Raw genomic sequence first — 12516 nt, forward strand, 5'->3', positions numbered from 1 at the left:
CGTGTGTGCGCGTGTGTGCGTGGTTGCCCTGCGTGTGTGTTTGGTGTAGGAAGGGTTTAGAGGCTTCATGCGAGGTCACTTTGTGCTCACTCCCTGCAAAGAAATCACTGAAAGTGAGTGAGTGAGTGAGTGAATCGATGAGTGAATCGATGACTGAATCTTTTAGTCAGTGAGTGTGTTCCTATAGTTCACCTGCAACTGAATGAGATCTCAAATCAACTGAGAAATGTTGGTTCAGTTCACTTAAAAGATTCGCTCTTTTGACTGGATCCTTCACAATCAGCCAACAGGAGTGCCCAGTGTACTTAATGTAGTGAACATAGAGAGAACCAAACCAAGCAGAGTCTGCCAGTACTGGATCAGTGGCAATTTTTTTGTTTGTTTGTTTGTTTTTTACACAATAATAGCACTGAATAAATGAATAGTAGCTCTGTAGTGCTGTAGGTGCAGATGCTGCTTATGAGATGGGTCTCTGCTCTTTCTATATTGCAGTCCAATGTCAGATTTTTAGGCTTCTTTTTGATGTTTGGATGCTTTGCTATTCCAAATGTACTGAATTTGATACATCACAGTAAGTTGACTTTCTCTGACATGCTGAAAAAAATAAATTGTTGGACCATCTTAAATCAGTTGCCCCAACCGGCAACCTGCTACGGAATTAGGTTTATCAAATTCAATTCAGTAGACATTTTCATTAAAGACAACAAAAATACTCCCTGAATGGTTACGCTTCGTTGAAAAGTTAAGGTATCACAATGACCATCTCTGCAAAGACCGGCAGAATTTTCATGTAAGCTTGTGAGATATTTTAGTCTGAACAAAAGTATCAAAACAAACCAAAATGTAAGTGAATAAGAATATTGCTATGTCATTAAAGGTCCCTGAGAGTTTTTTTTCTGTGAGCAGTCAGAAGGTGTGTCGCATTTTAAACATTTTGTAATGAAAGTATTTAAATAAAGTGTATGTTTGTGTTGTCAGACTGTCCACACCAATGGAGTGGCAACAGAGTCTAGACCTGCCATCAAAAGAAGCCAAAAGGTTGGGAAGAAGTCAGGTGGAAAGAATGGGAAAGAAGGGACAAAAAAAAGTCAGAACTCCACAAGTAAGACAACTTTCCAAAATTAAAGGATGCTGTCTTCCTACTCTTTGGTCTAAACTGTACTTTTTGACATTTCTAGCATCTGTGTGACTCAGTTGCCATGTTGTGACTCAGTTAGATTTGTGCTTACAGGAGCAGAACAGATGTACGTAGACATGCAGCTACTCCAGTTCATGACCTTTCTGCCGTGATATATTTTGAATTATACTTCTGCTTTTAAGTGTTGCAACACCTTCAGGGTAGGTGCCTGTGGTGTCTTCACATTACATGTACACACAAAGCAGGTTTAAACTGTCGGGCCAAGGAGACACTACAAAACTCTGACTGCTCTGTACCATCTTTACATTTCCTTTCCTCTCTTTCCTGTTTCAAAGTCCTAATTTGTTATTTGTCAGGTTAAATGTCAGTTTTATTTACTTTGCTCTGCCTTTTCTCTCAGTGTGCTCCCCACCAGGCACCATGAGCCCACCCATGGGACCAAACTATCTGGATGTGCCATACAGGTCAGACAGGAGGCCTCATCCAGGCAAATCCTCCACCCTCCCCGCTCAGGAGAACGCAACCCCGGGCCAATGCACAGACATAGTCAACCTACCTGGTGGAGCAACTCCCACCCACCACCAGCACTGGAGCAACCCAAGTGACAGCAGTCCTGCATGGGGAACCATACAGCACACCTGCCGCCGGCCGCTTACCGAGTATCGTGTGTACTCCCATGACTTTTCTGCAGCACATGGAAAGGACTGGGAGGGAAGACAACAGCAGCCAATGGCCCAGGACTATAAACCCCAGATTCCCCAAAGGGTGTCACGATCTATCACGGATGTGGATCTTTCAGAACCAAATGTAAGTTCATGTTGATAGATATACAGTACTCTCATAGAATTTATTCATCATTGACTTCAAAGTTTTTAACATATCATGGAAGGTACGTTGTTCAAAGCATCTTAGAGAACTTGTTACAATTCCTCTGTGGATTTCAGCCTTTTGTTTCTTCATGTACTCTCAGACTTACTGGAAAAATTCTAAGATCAAGGCTCAGTAGGGGCCATATGATCGGTTGTAGGACTCTTTGTTCATCTTGTCATCGAGGTCAGATCTTTATGTCACTGTCTGCTTGTTTGGGGTTGGCCACATGCTGCAGAAGGGATGTGGGATTAGTTAGATGAGTCCCTGATGATATCGTGATGGACAGGAACTTAAACATTCAGAACAGCTGTTGTTGGGCTATGCACTAATAGTGCAGTTTCAGAGAATTGGTCACTATGCAACTTTAATGATGTGCCACCCTCAAAGGGACCTTTACAGTTTTGCCTTCGTCATTCTCATGCTCCACATTACAATTTACTGAAAAATTTCTGCTAAAAGTAATGACAGACAGGAAAATATTCAAAGAAAAATTTGCATTTTTCCAGGTTTATCTTAAAACAGTACTTGCATACTCATATAAAGACAAAAATAGTTTTTGGTTGCTGTATTTATTCCTTCTGTCTTTTGTAGCCAAACAGGTTCCTTCATGAGTCCAATATAAGTAATAGGAGATAAGATTTTCCACAGTCTTTGTTGCGGGCTAAGCTGAATTCAAAAGCGTAGGTAATATTGGCAAACCAAAAGAATATCTTCCAGTGGTACACTTTATTTGCTTCCAGTCAAAGTCATACGTACTCATACTTTCTGTCTTTAGTGTCACACCAGAAAAAGAAAAATGGATCAGTGTTTTTTTGTTGTTGTTGTTTTTTTTTGTTTTTTTTTTTGTTTTTTTTACATATTATGATAAATACATTACCTACTATAACATGAAACTTTTCTTGTTATAACAATACACAATTTATCTTTTTATGACATGATACCTTATTTATCCCTTCTCAATAAATAAGGTTTCAATTGAGAAGGGATGAATTGAGAAAAATACTTATTAAGTTCTGCTTTGTGTTTGGGTTGAGACATGATAAAATTCTGCTGTTATTTAGCACAACAGGTTAATCTTATAAGTCATGTATTCATGACGTCTCCTGAGCCCCTCCAAGTGATCAATAAGAAACAATGGGAGGCTTCCTCCAAAAGGTTGGACTTATTCTTCCTTCTATGCAGACCCGAACATTTTTTTTTCATTCTTTGTGTACACATACTTGAAACAATATTATCTACTGTGGTCAATAATAGCAGAATCTCACCATGTTTCAGCTTGAGCACAGAGTAAGACTTCATCGAATTGTGTGCCTAAGCCATAATCCTTAATTAATCCATTCTCTAAAGGTTTCCTCATTTAAACATGACATTTATGTTATGACAACATTGGTTAAGTTATTACATTAGCATGTGAAATAGTTAATGTTACTACATACTACAATAAATCATCATGTCATAATTGAAGGATTTTACATTATACCAAACTAAATGTTATAGTGTTATAACAAGCAAAAAAAACCCATATCACTTTGAATGCTGTAATAACAGGAAAACATCTTGTTGGAACAATAATCTTTTAGCTTCATGACATAAAATTTATCTTTTTTTTTTTTTTTAAAGTTATTTTTTTGGCCTTTGTGCCTTTATTTGATTGTGAAGTGAGAGAGAGACAGGAAAGTGGGGGAGAAGACTGGGGGGAGGACGTGTGGGAAAGGGCCATGAGCGGGATTCGAACTCATGACCTCCACATCGGGACTGTAGCCCTGTACATAGGACACCAGCTCAACCAGGTGAGCCATAGCGGTGCCCCATTTTAAAATTAAAAAAAAAAAATTCTCTGGTGTGACAGCAATACGCTTCTATACCTACTAATTTTGGTTGAACTGTAAAATGCATTATACGCAGAATAAGGACGGTAGATTTTGCTTACATTCAGCTCACTACTAATTCCACACAATAGTGCAGATTGACCTTGAAGGGCAATGCTTTTGAGTGCATTTGGCATCTCTCAAAAGCATAAGACCCTCACTGATACCCAGTGAGCATGTGCAGCAAATGCCATGTGGGACACAAAGCTGTTGTTAAAGCTTAACATGACTTGGGAGAAAATTGTCACAGATAAAAAGAATGATCTTGGGCCAAGACTACAAAAACCCCTATAGCTCTGTAGCATTACTGGTCATAGAGGTGGAAACTCATTTAACCGGACATAAAGCCTCTAATTATAGTTGGAGATGGTGCAGAGGTGAAGACTTTCTCTTCAAATACTCTCTTTCTTTGATGACAATGTTGCTCCATATGAGGTCAGAAGAAAAAAAAAATATGATAAAAAAATAGAAAAAGAAAATACTCACTAGTTAATTTTTTGAGGTCTGGTATTATATGGTCATCAAGTTTTCCACTGCAAAATATATGATGACACTGACAGTTGTGTTCCTTTACGAAGCAAATGTTAAAAAAAACAAAAACAAACAAACACAAAAAAGCAAGACAGCTGGGGTGCCAAAATACTGAAATACTGAAAAAAAAACATTGATAAAAAAAAAAAACATTAAAAATGCTATATTTTTCTCATAATTAAAACACAGCTGCAAGCTGAAAACACATGAGATCATGTGTTTCTTGGACTTTTGTTGAATGAAAAACAGTGAAATTATCTACAAACATGGTCTAATAATGCTATAATACAAGTGTTTAGGTTTAAAACTACAGGAAACTGTCATTATTAGTTATTTGCTATTACCATTATTTTTTTTAAAAAGAAGAAAGTTTTCAATATATTGTTAGAAAACTAGTTATTTGGTTTGTAATTGCAAAAATGTAGATGCTATCAAGTGTAATATGAGTTTTTACATGTAACTTTACAGACTAATCTAGTGTTTTTGACAGGCTTTTAATGTTAAAAAGTATGACGACCCATGAAATAATAGGGTTACCTTTTAGAAACTGTCTAACCGCTATTATTTAAATATAATTTTGATCACAACTGCAATTACATCACGTATAATACAAGTTAGTTTTTAAATGTAACATAATGGAATATTTTAAATATCTTTAATGTTCAGTATGCCTACAACTAAAAAACGGATGGATTTACCTTTCAAAAATAGTTCAAACCATTGTTTTTATACAAATATTTATGATAGTATTTATGTGTTACTTTTAGATCATATTTACTATAAGTTTTTCATTAGATTTATCAGCAAACTCAAAATAACAATTATTTTTCTGTATTTTGAAAATACAGAATAAATCTGTAAAATTTAAAGAACTGGTTTTTTTTGACATGACAGTTTATAAAAAGCCCGCTTTAATCCTCTTTTACATTCTATTGGGAAACAAATCCATCAAATAATACTGACAACAAATGAGAAACTCTTGCCTACAAATTGTGTCAAAACATTTTGACAAAGATAAGATGATTTTCTCAAATCATCTCACATTGAACTCTTCACTTTAGATGAACAACAGCCTCTCCTGGGAGTGAGGAGCCTCTCAAGTCGCAGATTAGAAATCTTAATCTGGATTGACAGGAGTTTATGGCTGATTGCAAGCAGTAGGATTAGGCAGTGGTTTTGTCTTTAGAATTCCCTTTTAACAATTGACCAAATGAAACCAGCTGCAATGTAAACACAGCAGCAAATCCCCACTCCCCACATCATGGCCATGTCAGAGTGATTACTGACAACAATGTAGGGTTCTGTGAAAAGTAAAAATGGCCTCACAGATTCACTGGAAAACTACACATTTGTAAAGAGGTCACTGGCGATTATTTTATGACATTAACTATCATCAAAAAATAAATACATTTTAAAGCAGGAGCCTCGTTGGACAGTTTTGACAGCATTTCTAACACAAAAAATATCTTTACTTTCATATTGAGAGCAGAGGTGGACCGGAAAGTGTGTCGACACAACAAAGTTGCCACTTTCAGCTGTTCCTCTGTCATACATCAGTACTTCCTCAAAAGTATTCACCCCACATTAAGAAATGAATGCATAAGAATAATTACTCTAGCATCACTTACCATAACCAAGTTCCCCTTTGTGGATAAAGGAAAATAGTGATGGATATTGAATTTAGAACTTTTTTTCTTTTTTAAACCCTAAAATGTATAAAACAGTTTGTACTGTGGAGTTTTGAATATGTAGAATAATTACATTACAACCTGACACAGTGAATATGTGACTGAGTTATACTTAATGACATTACTGCCCAAGTCTGTGTGGACCAACCACAGAGATGCTACTCCAGTAGCAGACTTGATGTGAGCTCATTCTTTCTGGGTTCTTTGTTATCTTATCAAAAACAAATAACACAATTAGAAAACCTAAATGCAGTGGTTCCTGGAAGTAGCTCTCAATGTGTTTCATGTAACAGGCCACAAAATGCACACTTAAGCATTTGTATTTTTCCCTTTCAAAGCGACACTGCAGTGAGAGACACAATGTCAATTGCCTCACATCCTGTGTGTTATAAGGAAGTGGGCCAGCCAGCACATCAGACAGACAACCGCTCTCTTAGTTAACACTTGACTGTCAGAAGAGTGTGGTAAAGAAAAGTAAAGACCAAAGACTGAAATCTGACAATTCCCTCAAAACAGCAGAAAATGTTACAGAGGGCGGCATCCAATGTGTCAGACAAAGCAAAGAGCAACAAACCAAAGGTAAGTGAAGTTAAAAAATAACTAAATGTGCTATAGGAGCTAGTGAGACAAGAAAGCAAAGAAGCTCAAATGTCATCTTTGAAATCACTTTTAAAAAATGTCAAATGTTTTCAAGAGTAAATGTTATTGTAACACATCTGTGTGAGATGTGGCTGAATTTAATGTATAGCATCCTTTAAATAAATACATGACAAAGTATATATATATATATATATATATAATACATATTATATATATATTATATATGTACATATATTATATACACAAGGAAAATCAATCCAAAGACTACTTGTTTGCTTAGATATTTACAGAAAAAAAATTTCTTAAAACTTTTTCACATTTTTAAAACAGGCAAACAACAGTAACAATACAACACAGACAATACAGAATGAAAACCTTGAATTTGACTGTATTTTTAGGCACAACAATGTATGTGGACTTGTCAGTCAAAGTGTAGTCACTGTTGCATTAAATCAAGCAGCAGAGGGCTGTCTAGGAGTATGGAGCTCATATTTAACCAGGATTTCCAGGGATTATTCATTTATATAATTATTTTGGTGCTTTGCCGTGGACATGATGGGGGTTTGGAAGAGATTATAATGACATTTAGTTTTATGAGAACTGGGTGGGGACAGGGAAAGAATTAAAACTAAACCAGAATAAATTGACTCTCAGTTGATGTCACCGATTTTTTGAGGATATAGAAGTTGTTTTTATGTATTTTCTACTCATTTATCAAGCACACCTTGAATAGGAAGAAATGTTGTTCTCCTCTTCAACTGACGTCTTACATTATTTAAAACATGGCCCCAAATGTTCCACATTTTTTACATGCTCTGACTTTAGAACACTCTCTGAACAGACTGTATGTTTGCTGCATATATGCATACACACAGTATTTACTGTATGTTACTTTGACTTAAGATCTTTGCAGTTGTGAGCAAAAATTAGAAACATTTTGACTGTTTTTAATTGACAGCATTTTAAAATATGGATACTGATGACATTTCATCTGTGCAATCCACTGAGGTCACAGAGACTTGAGACATCTGAGACAAGAAGTTATGAAATGCCAAACAAACCTTGTCACTCCTGTGCCAGTTTTGCTTATGCATTTATCTTTGACTGTTCCCCACAGCGCTCCACAAGCTTCGGCAGGTTTGAGGGTCTCAGATATCATTCATCACAGGCCAAACCAGAGGAAAATGGAACAACTATGGTTTGTAGATGTGTTTGTTGTTTCTTTTTTACATGCATAAGGCCAGTAAATGCTCATAGAGCACTCAGAATGACAGTAGGTAATTTGGAAATGCAGGGTAAATGGACTAAAACTTTTCATTAAAACTATGTTATAGTGCTACATATTTGCGTGTATACAACATGTTTTGTATTATAAAGCAAATAGGACTGATGACAACAAGAAGAATAAAAAGCTGTTTATATTTTACTGGATGCTTATTTAACAGAAATACAATTTTTTGGGGTTAAATATGATTTGGTAGCAGAAACAGTGGGAATCCAATATAGAAATATATTTAATACTACAGTCTTAAATGTACTAAACCAACTTTCTATACTCAGCTCACAGAGGAATGTGAAAGTTCAGACCCCCATAAATCAGCTGGACTTGGGAAGAAAATGAAAGCAATTTCACTGACCATGCGCAGAAGAATGGGCAAAAAACACGTAAAGTCCTTTTCTGAGGAAACAGTAAGTCAAACACACTCTTACACACACAGTTGTAAAGCTTTTGATCATTTATACGCACAATTTGTAAAGTCAATAGTATATTATTATATCATGTTCATCAATCAATAATCTATGTGCAAAAATAATCAAAAAACCCTCATGATACCTGCCACACACAAAGTCCAGACCATCAGTCTGGAAACCTCTGCTATTTTTCTCAAGAGTTTTATCTCTTTCATCGCCCATAAAACCACATCCTCGAATATGACGCTGTTGTTGGTAATATTTAAATGACGCTCTTTGCTCTTACTCGAGCCAGAAAGTGTTTTGTGCTTTCCTGCAAAATCAGATAGTGAGATAAAATGTTGTCAGTAGCTTTGTGACTTTCACAACCCCCCACATCTCCATCTGACAATCTCTGTTTCAGTTCATTGTCTTTCATATAGATGTATTGATCAGTTTGGAGCTGTTTGCACACTGTAATCTATGACTGGTTAATGATCCTGCATTTTGTCTGTATTTTATACATCTTTTACTTTATTTCTTTTTTTCTTGCAGTGTGATGACACAGACAAAGATCCAGACGCAGAGACAGAAAGTGTCTCTCCAGCTGAGAAAAACTTTGCAAAGACAAGCAACTCTTTAGAGAGTCTTTACAGTGGCCAGAGCTCTTTGAGTAAGTGTCAGCACACTGTATAAATATGTCAAAGAGGACTGGGTCAATTCAGCCCAAATGGTGAATAAATTTACAGAGTTTTAAGCAGAACTAGGGATTCCTAACAGATGTGTAATCATATTGTGTTTGTGGGTTCAGGTGGTGTGACCAGTGAGTCCAACGGTTCTGGTCAGAGAGACAGTCTGAAATTGGAGGAAGACAGCTCCTACCAGGGACAGTTCTGTGGCAGAGCTCGGGTCCACACAGATTTTGTTCCTAGCCCATATGACACAGACTCCCTCAAACTCAAGGTTGCTCTCCATACCATATAGTAATAACAAAGCCGCCTCAATTAAGCACAAATTATGCTGTCAACAGTTAAAACTTACTCAGGAATCGACACCTTCTTCCTGATTCTATCCATTAACGGTGATTTCTTTTCCTACACTAGGTCGGTGACATTATCAACATCATCAGCAAGCCTCCGATGGGCATCTGGACGGGTATGCTAAAAAACAAAGTGGGCAACTTTAAGTTCATCTATGTAGACGTTTTGGTGGAGAAAGAGGAAGAAGAAGAAGCTCCTAAGATCCGACCACAGAAGCTATGCAAAAGACCTCGACCTAAAACGCTGCTGGAGTTACTGGAGCGATTGAATCTGGAGGTGAGGACAGGATCCACTCACTTGAGATCACTGAGATTTAGTTTTATGACTAATCACAGGTTTTAAGAGACAGGATTTCAATGGTGGTGGAATATTTTGTGTTATCAAGTCTCTTTGTTTGAAACCAGTTTGAAACTATTTTAAACACTTGCTTTTAGACTTTTTTTATGTAAAAAAAAAAAAAAAAACAAGGGCCATGATAGATGAACATGTGAACCACTGAGGTTTTCACTCAGGTTGTTACGATAATTTGATGGAAACCAATACCCCACTGTTGCTGTTTTAGGAATACGCCTCTGCCTTGCTGCTGAATGGCTATCAGACAGTGGAGGACCTGATGCACCTGCAGGAGAAACACTTGATAGAACTGAACGTCAAAGACCCCGAACATAGACGCAGGCTACTGGCTGCTGCTGAATGTCGCTACACAGAAGGTAAGGAATAAGTCTCACTTGTGCTAATGTAAATCATCAACAACACCTACCCTGATCACCCAAAAGAGTTTCATTAGGTGGTTTATGTTGCCTCAATAAATGATAATAACCAAAAAATCAAGAAAACAAAAAACTCTTTCCTTGAGGTATTGACACTAAAATGCAAAACTATCTGATATCCCAAGTTCTCTTCAGGACTTACAATAATGTAGGCCTATTTTATAGGAATCCCTCTGCATCTGTCTGTATAGATGGCGAAGTGTTGGCAGTAATCAAATAGTTATAGTAGTTTAGTCTTTAAGGCAGCATGTGGATCCAAGAAGGTTTATTTATTAGAATGGACACTCCTGTTTAAGTAGACACACCCGAGAACTATCTCATTATCCAATCAAAAATTAGCATTCTAGAAAGCATTGTAGCAACAGTAATTTCTCCATAACATTGTTAAAATAACATATTAAAATATTTAATTGTTAGGTTAATTTGTAACATTATTCTTATTTCTCTGTCTGTTGTTTTAAATATGCTGTATAAAAACTGGTGACTTGACTAGTTTCACATTTCATTCAAGTTACAAATGTTTTAATGACTTAAATGACACACAAACAGCAAGAGAAGCTAAGCTAAGTAAATGACAGTTCTGTTTTTACAGCCTAAAACAAAGCATACTCCTTTTCATTTAACACTATTGAATAATGTAAATGTATTTTTAAAATTAATTTCTGCTGGTGAATAAAAAAGTTCAGTTGTTAAATCATAAAAATGCAGGTATAAACTGAGACATTTGTGCCACTGAACAGAAACACATCCTTCACTCTGTGAGAGGCTTATCAGTGATTTCCTGTTAGTCAGATAGAAAGTGCTTAAGAGGGCAGAAGGTGTTCCTGTAATCTGATGTCTTAACGCAGAAGCCTGATTATCACAGAGGCCTGGATGAATGAAAACAAAACTACTTTCCAGTATGAAGAAGAACCAACATTCACTGGCGAGTTTCATCTGTGTGTTCATGCTTTATTGAATTTAACTTGTGTGCAGGGCAAATTAGAGGTCACTGTAATTTTCCACTTGGTGGTGTGACTAAACAGATGGCAGCAGCCGCAGCGTGACCCTGCGAAGCTTGTTAACTCACATGAGATGCCAGTAATTTCATCAAGCTGAACTCCATTAGGTTAGTGCTCCATCAGGATTTGCAGCTTCTGTCAGTGAAGTAACTAAATGAAAGAATAATGGAATATTGTCACTATTTACAGTGGAAAATACGCGTATTTTAAAAAAAAGTTGACATGCTTTCCATTGCTGTTTGTGTGGCTACACTTGCACAAGGTAATTTTGTATTGAGGACAGTAGGCCACCCACAGTTAATTAACAAATAATGCACAGCACTGTTGCTATAACAGCAGTAACAGCACACATCAACATATAGGTTAATTTCCAATGAGTGAATCATTTGCCACAGATCTCAACTTCTCTAATGTGGTTAGAAATACTTGTAATATTATGACATCTGAAGTAATTCCATTGGTTTTGTGGCTGCAGGTGATGATGTCAGGGATGCAGAGGAGCACAAGTCCTCCCACAGTCTACAGGAAGAAGACAGTGACTGTCCCAGAGACTCAGGCTGTTTCATCCCATCTGAATGTTCAGACAGCAAAGAGGACACAGAGCAGCTCACAGAGCCAGTGGAATCGTAAAGGGATTGTTTGTCAGATGGATACGTTGACATTTGGAATAGCGAGTTGCATGTTTTCGGATGACTTCGATAAAAATGGTTAAAAAAATAAAAATAAAAAAAAATACTTTTAATCCACTCCAGATGTATCTTTGTACCCCTATTCCAGCCACAAGTTTGCCTAATGTAAAAGCTTTTTAGAAGTGTAACAGGAAAAACAAACAACCAGCATTCTAAATGTCATCTTATCCTTTTGTTGCTTTATTGAGATAATAGTTGTAAATTTTGATTTTTTTAGACTGTTTTTTTTAAGTTGCAGAGGAAATGGCATTTTATTGCTTTTATGTCAATTATATTTATTGCATTCTAAAGTCATTCAGTGTTTTTGCATATAAAGCCTTTATTTATCACAACTGCATCATTTTTAACCTTTGTCATTACATCCAATCTCACTTTATCTTCCAGTGTGTGTGTGTCTGTGTGTGTCTGTGTTTTCCTGTGCATGAAGTGGTATTGATGAAGGGATGGTTTTGGAATTCTGGTGTCTGAATATGACAAATGCATATTCAGATCTTGCCTATATTTTGTACTGTACAGATTAATGTGTGTTATTTTCTGAACATGTGTGTGAGTGAAAGTGTGGGTCAGAGAGTCTGTGTGTACATTTATGTGAAAGTCATCTGTTTTCACAGTTTTTTGTAAACAAATTAAAGAAATACAGTAAAATAGGA

At 36.5% G+C, this 12516-nt stretch overlaps 1 protein-coding gene across 1 annotated transcript; it reads left to right on the forward strand.

Annotated features, from left to right (window-relative positions):
• The first annotated feature begins 6506 nt into the window (after nt 1-6506).
• samsn1a (SAM domain, SH3 domain and nuclear localisation signals 1a) lies at nt 6507-12516 on the forward strand. The gene is made up of 8 exons (XM_008281654.1): nt 6507-6674; nt 7813-7893; nt 8256-8384; nt 8922-9039; nt 9178-9329; nt 9470-9682; nt 9969-10116; nt 11653-12516. The coding sequence occupies exons 1-8, from the start codon at nt 6618-6620 to the stop codon at nt 11805-11807; spliced, it is 1053 nt and encodes a 350-aa protein (XP_008279876.1). The 5' UTR covers nt 6507-6617; the 3' UTR covers nt 11808-12516.

The sequence above is a fragment of the Stegastes partitus genome, unplaced genomic scaffold (genome assembly GCF_000690725.1).
Source record: "Stegastes partitus isolate 25-593 unplaced genomic scaffold, Stegastes_partitus-1.0.2 Scaffold241, whole genome shotgun sequence".
NCBI lineage: Eukaryota > Metazoa > Chordata > Actinopteri > Pomacentridae > Stegastes > Stegastes partitus.

Coding starts and splice junctions, on each gene's coding strand:
- samsn1a (XM_008281654.1), top strand. CDS start 6,618: ATGTTACAGAGGGCGGCATCCAATGTGTCAGACAAAGCAAAGAGCAAC. Junction 8,385..8,921: donor AGTCCTTTTCTGAGGAAACA/GTAAGTCAAACA, acceptor TTTTTCTTGCAG/TGTGATGACACAGACAAAGA. Junction 10,117..11,652: donor TGAATGTCGCTACACAGAAG/GTAAGGAATAAG, acceptor TTGTGGCTGCAG/GTGATGATGTCAGGGATGCA.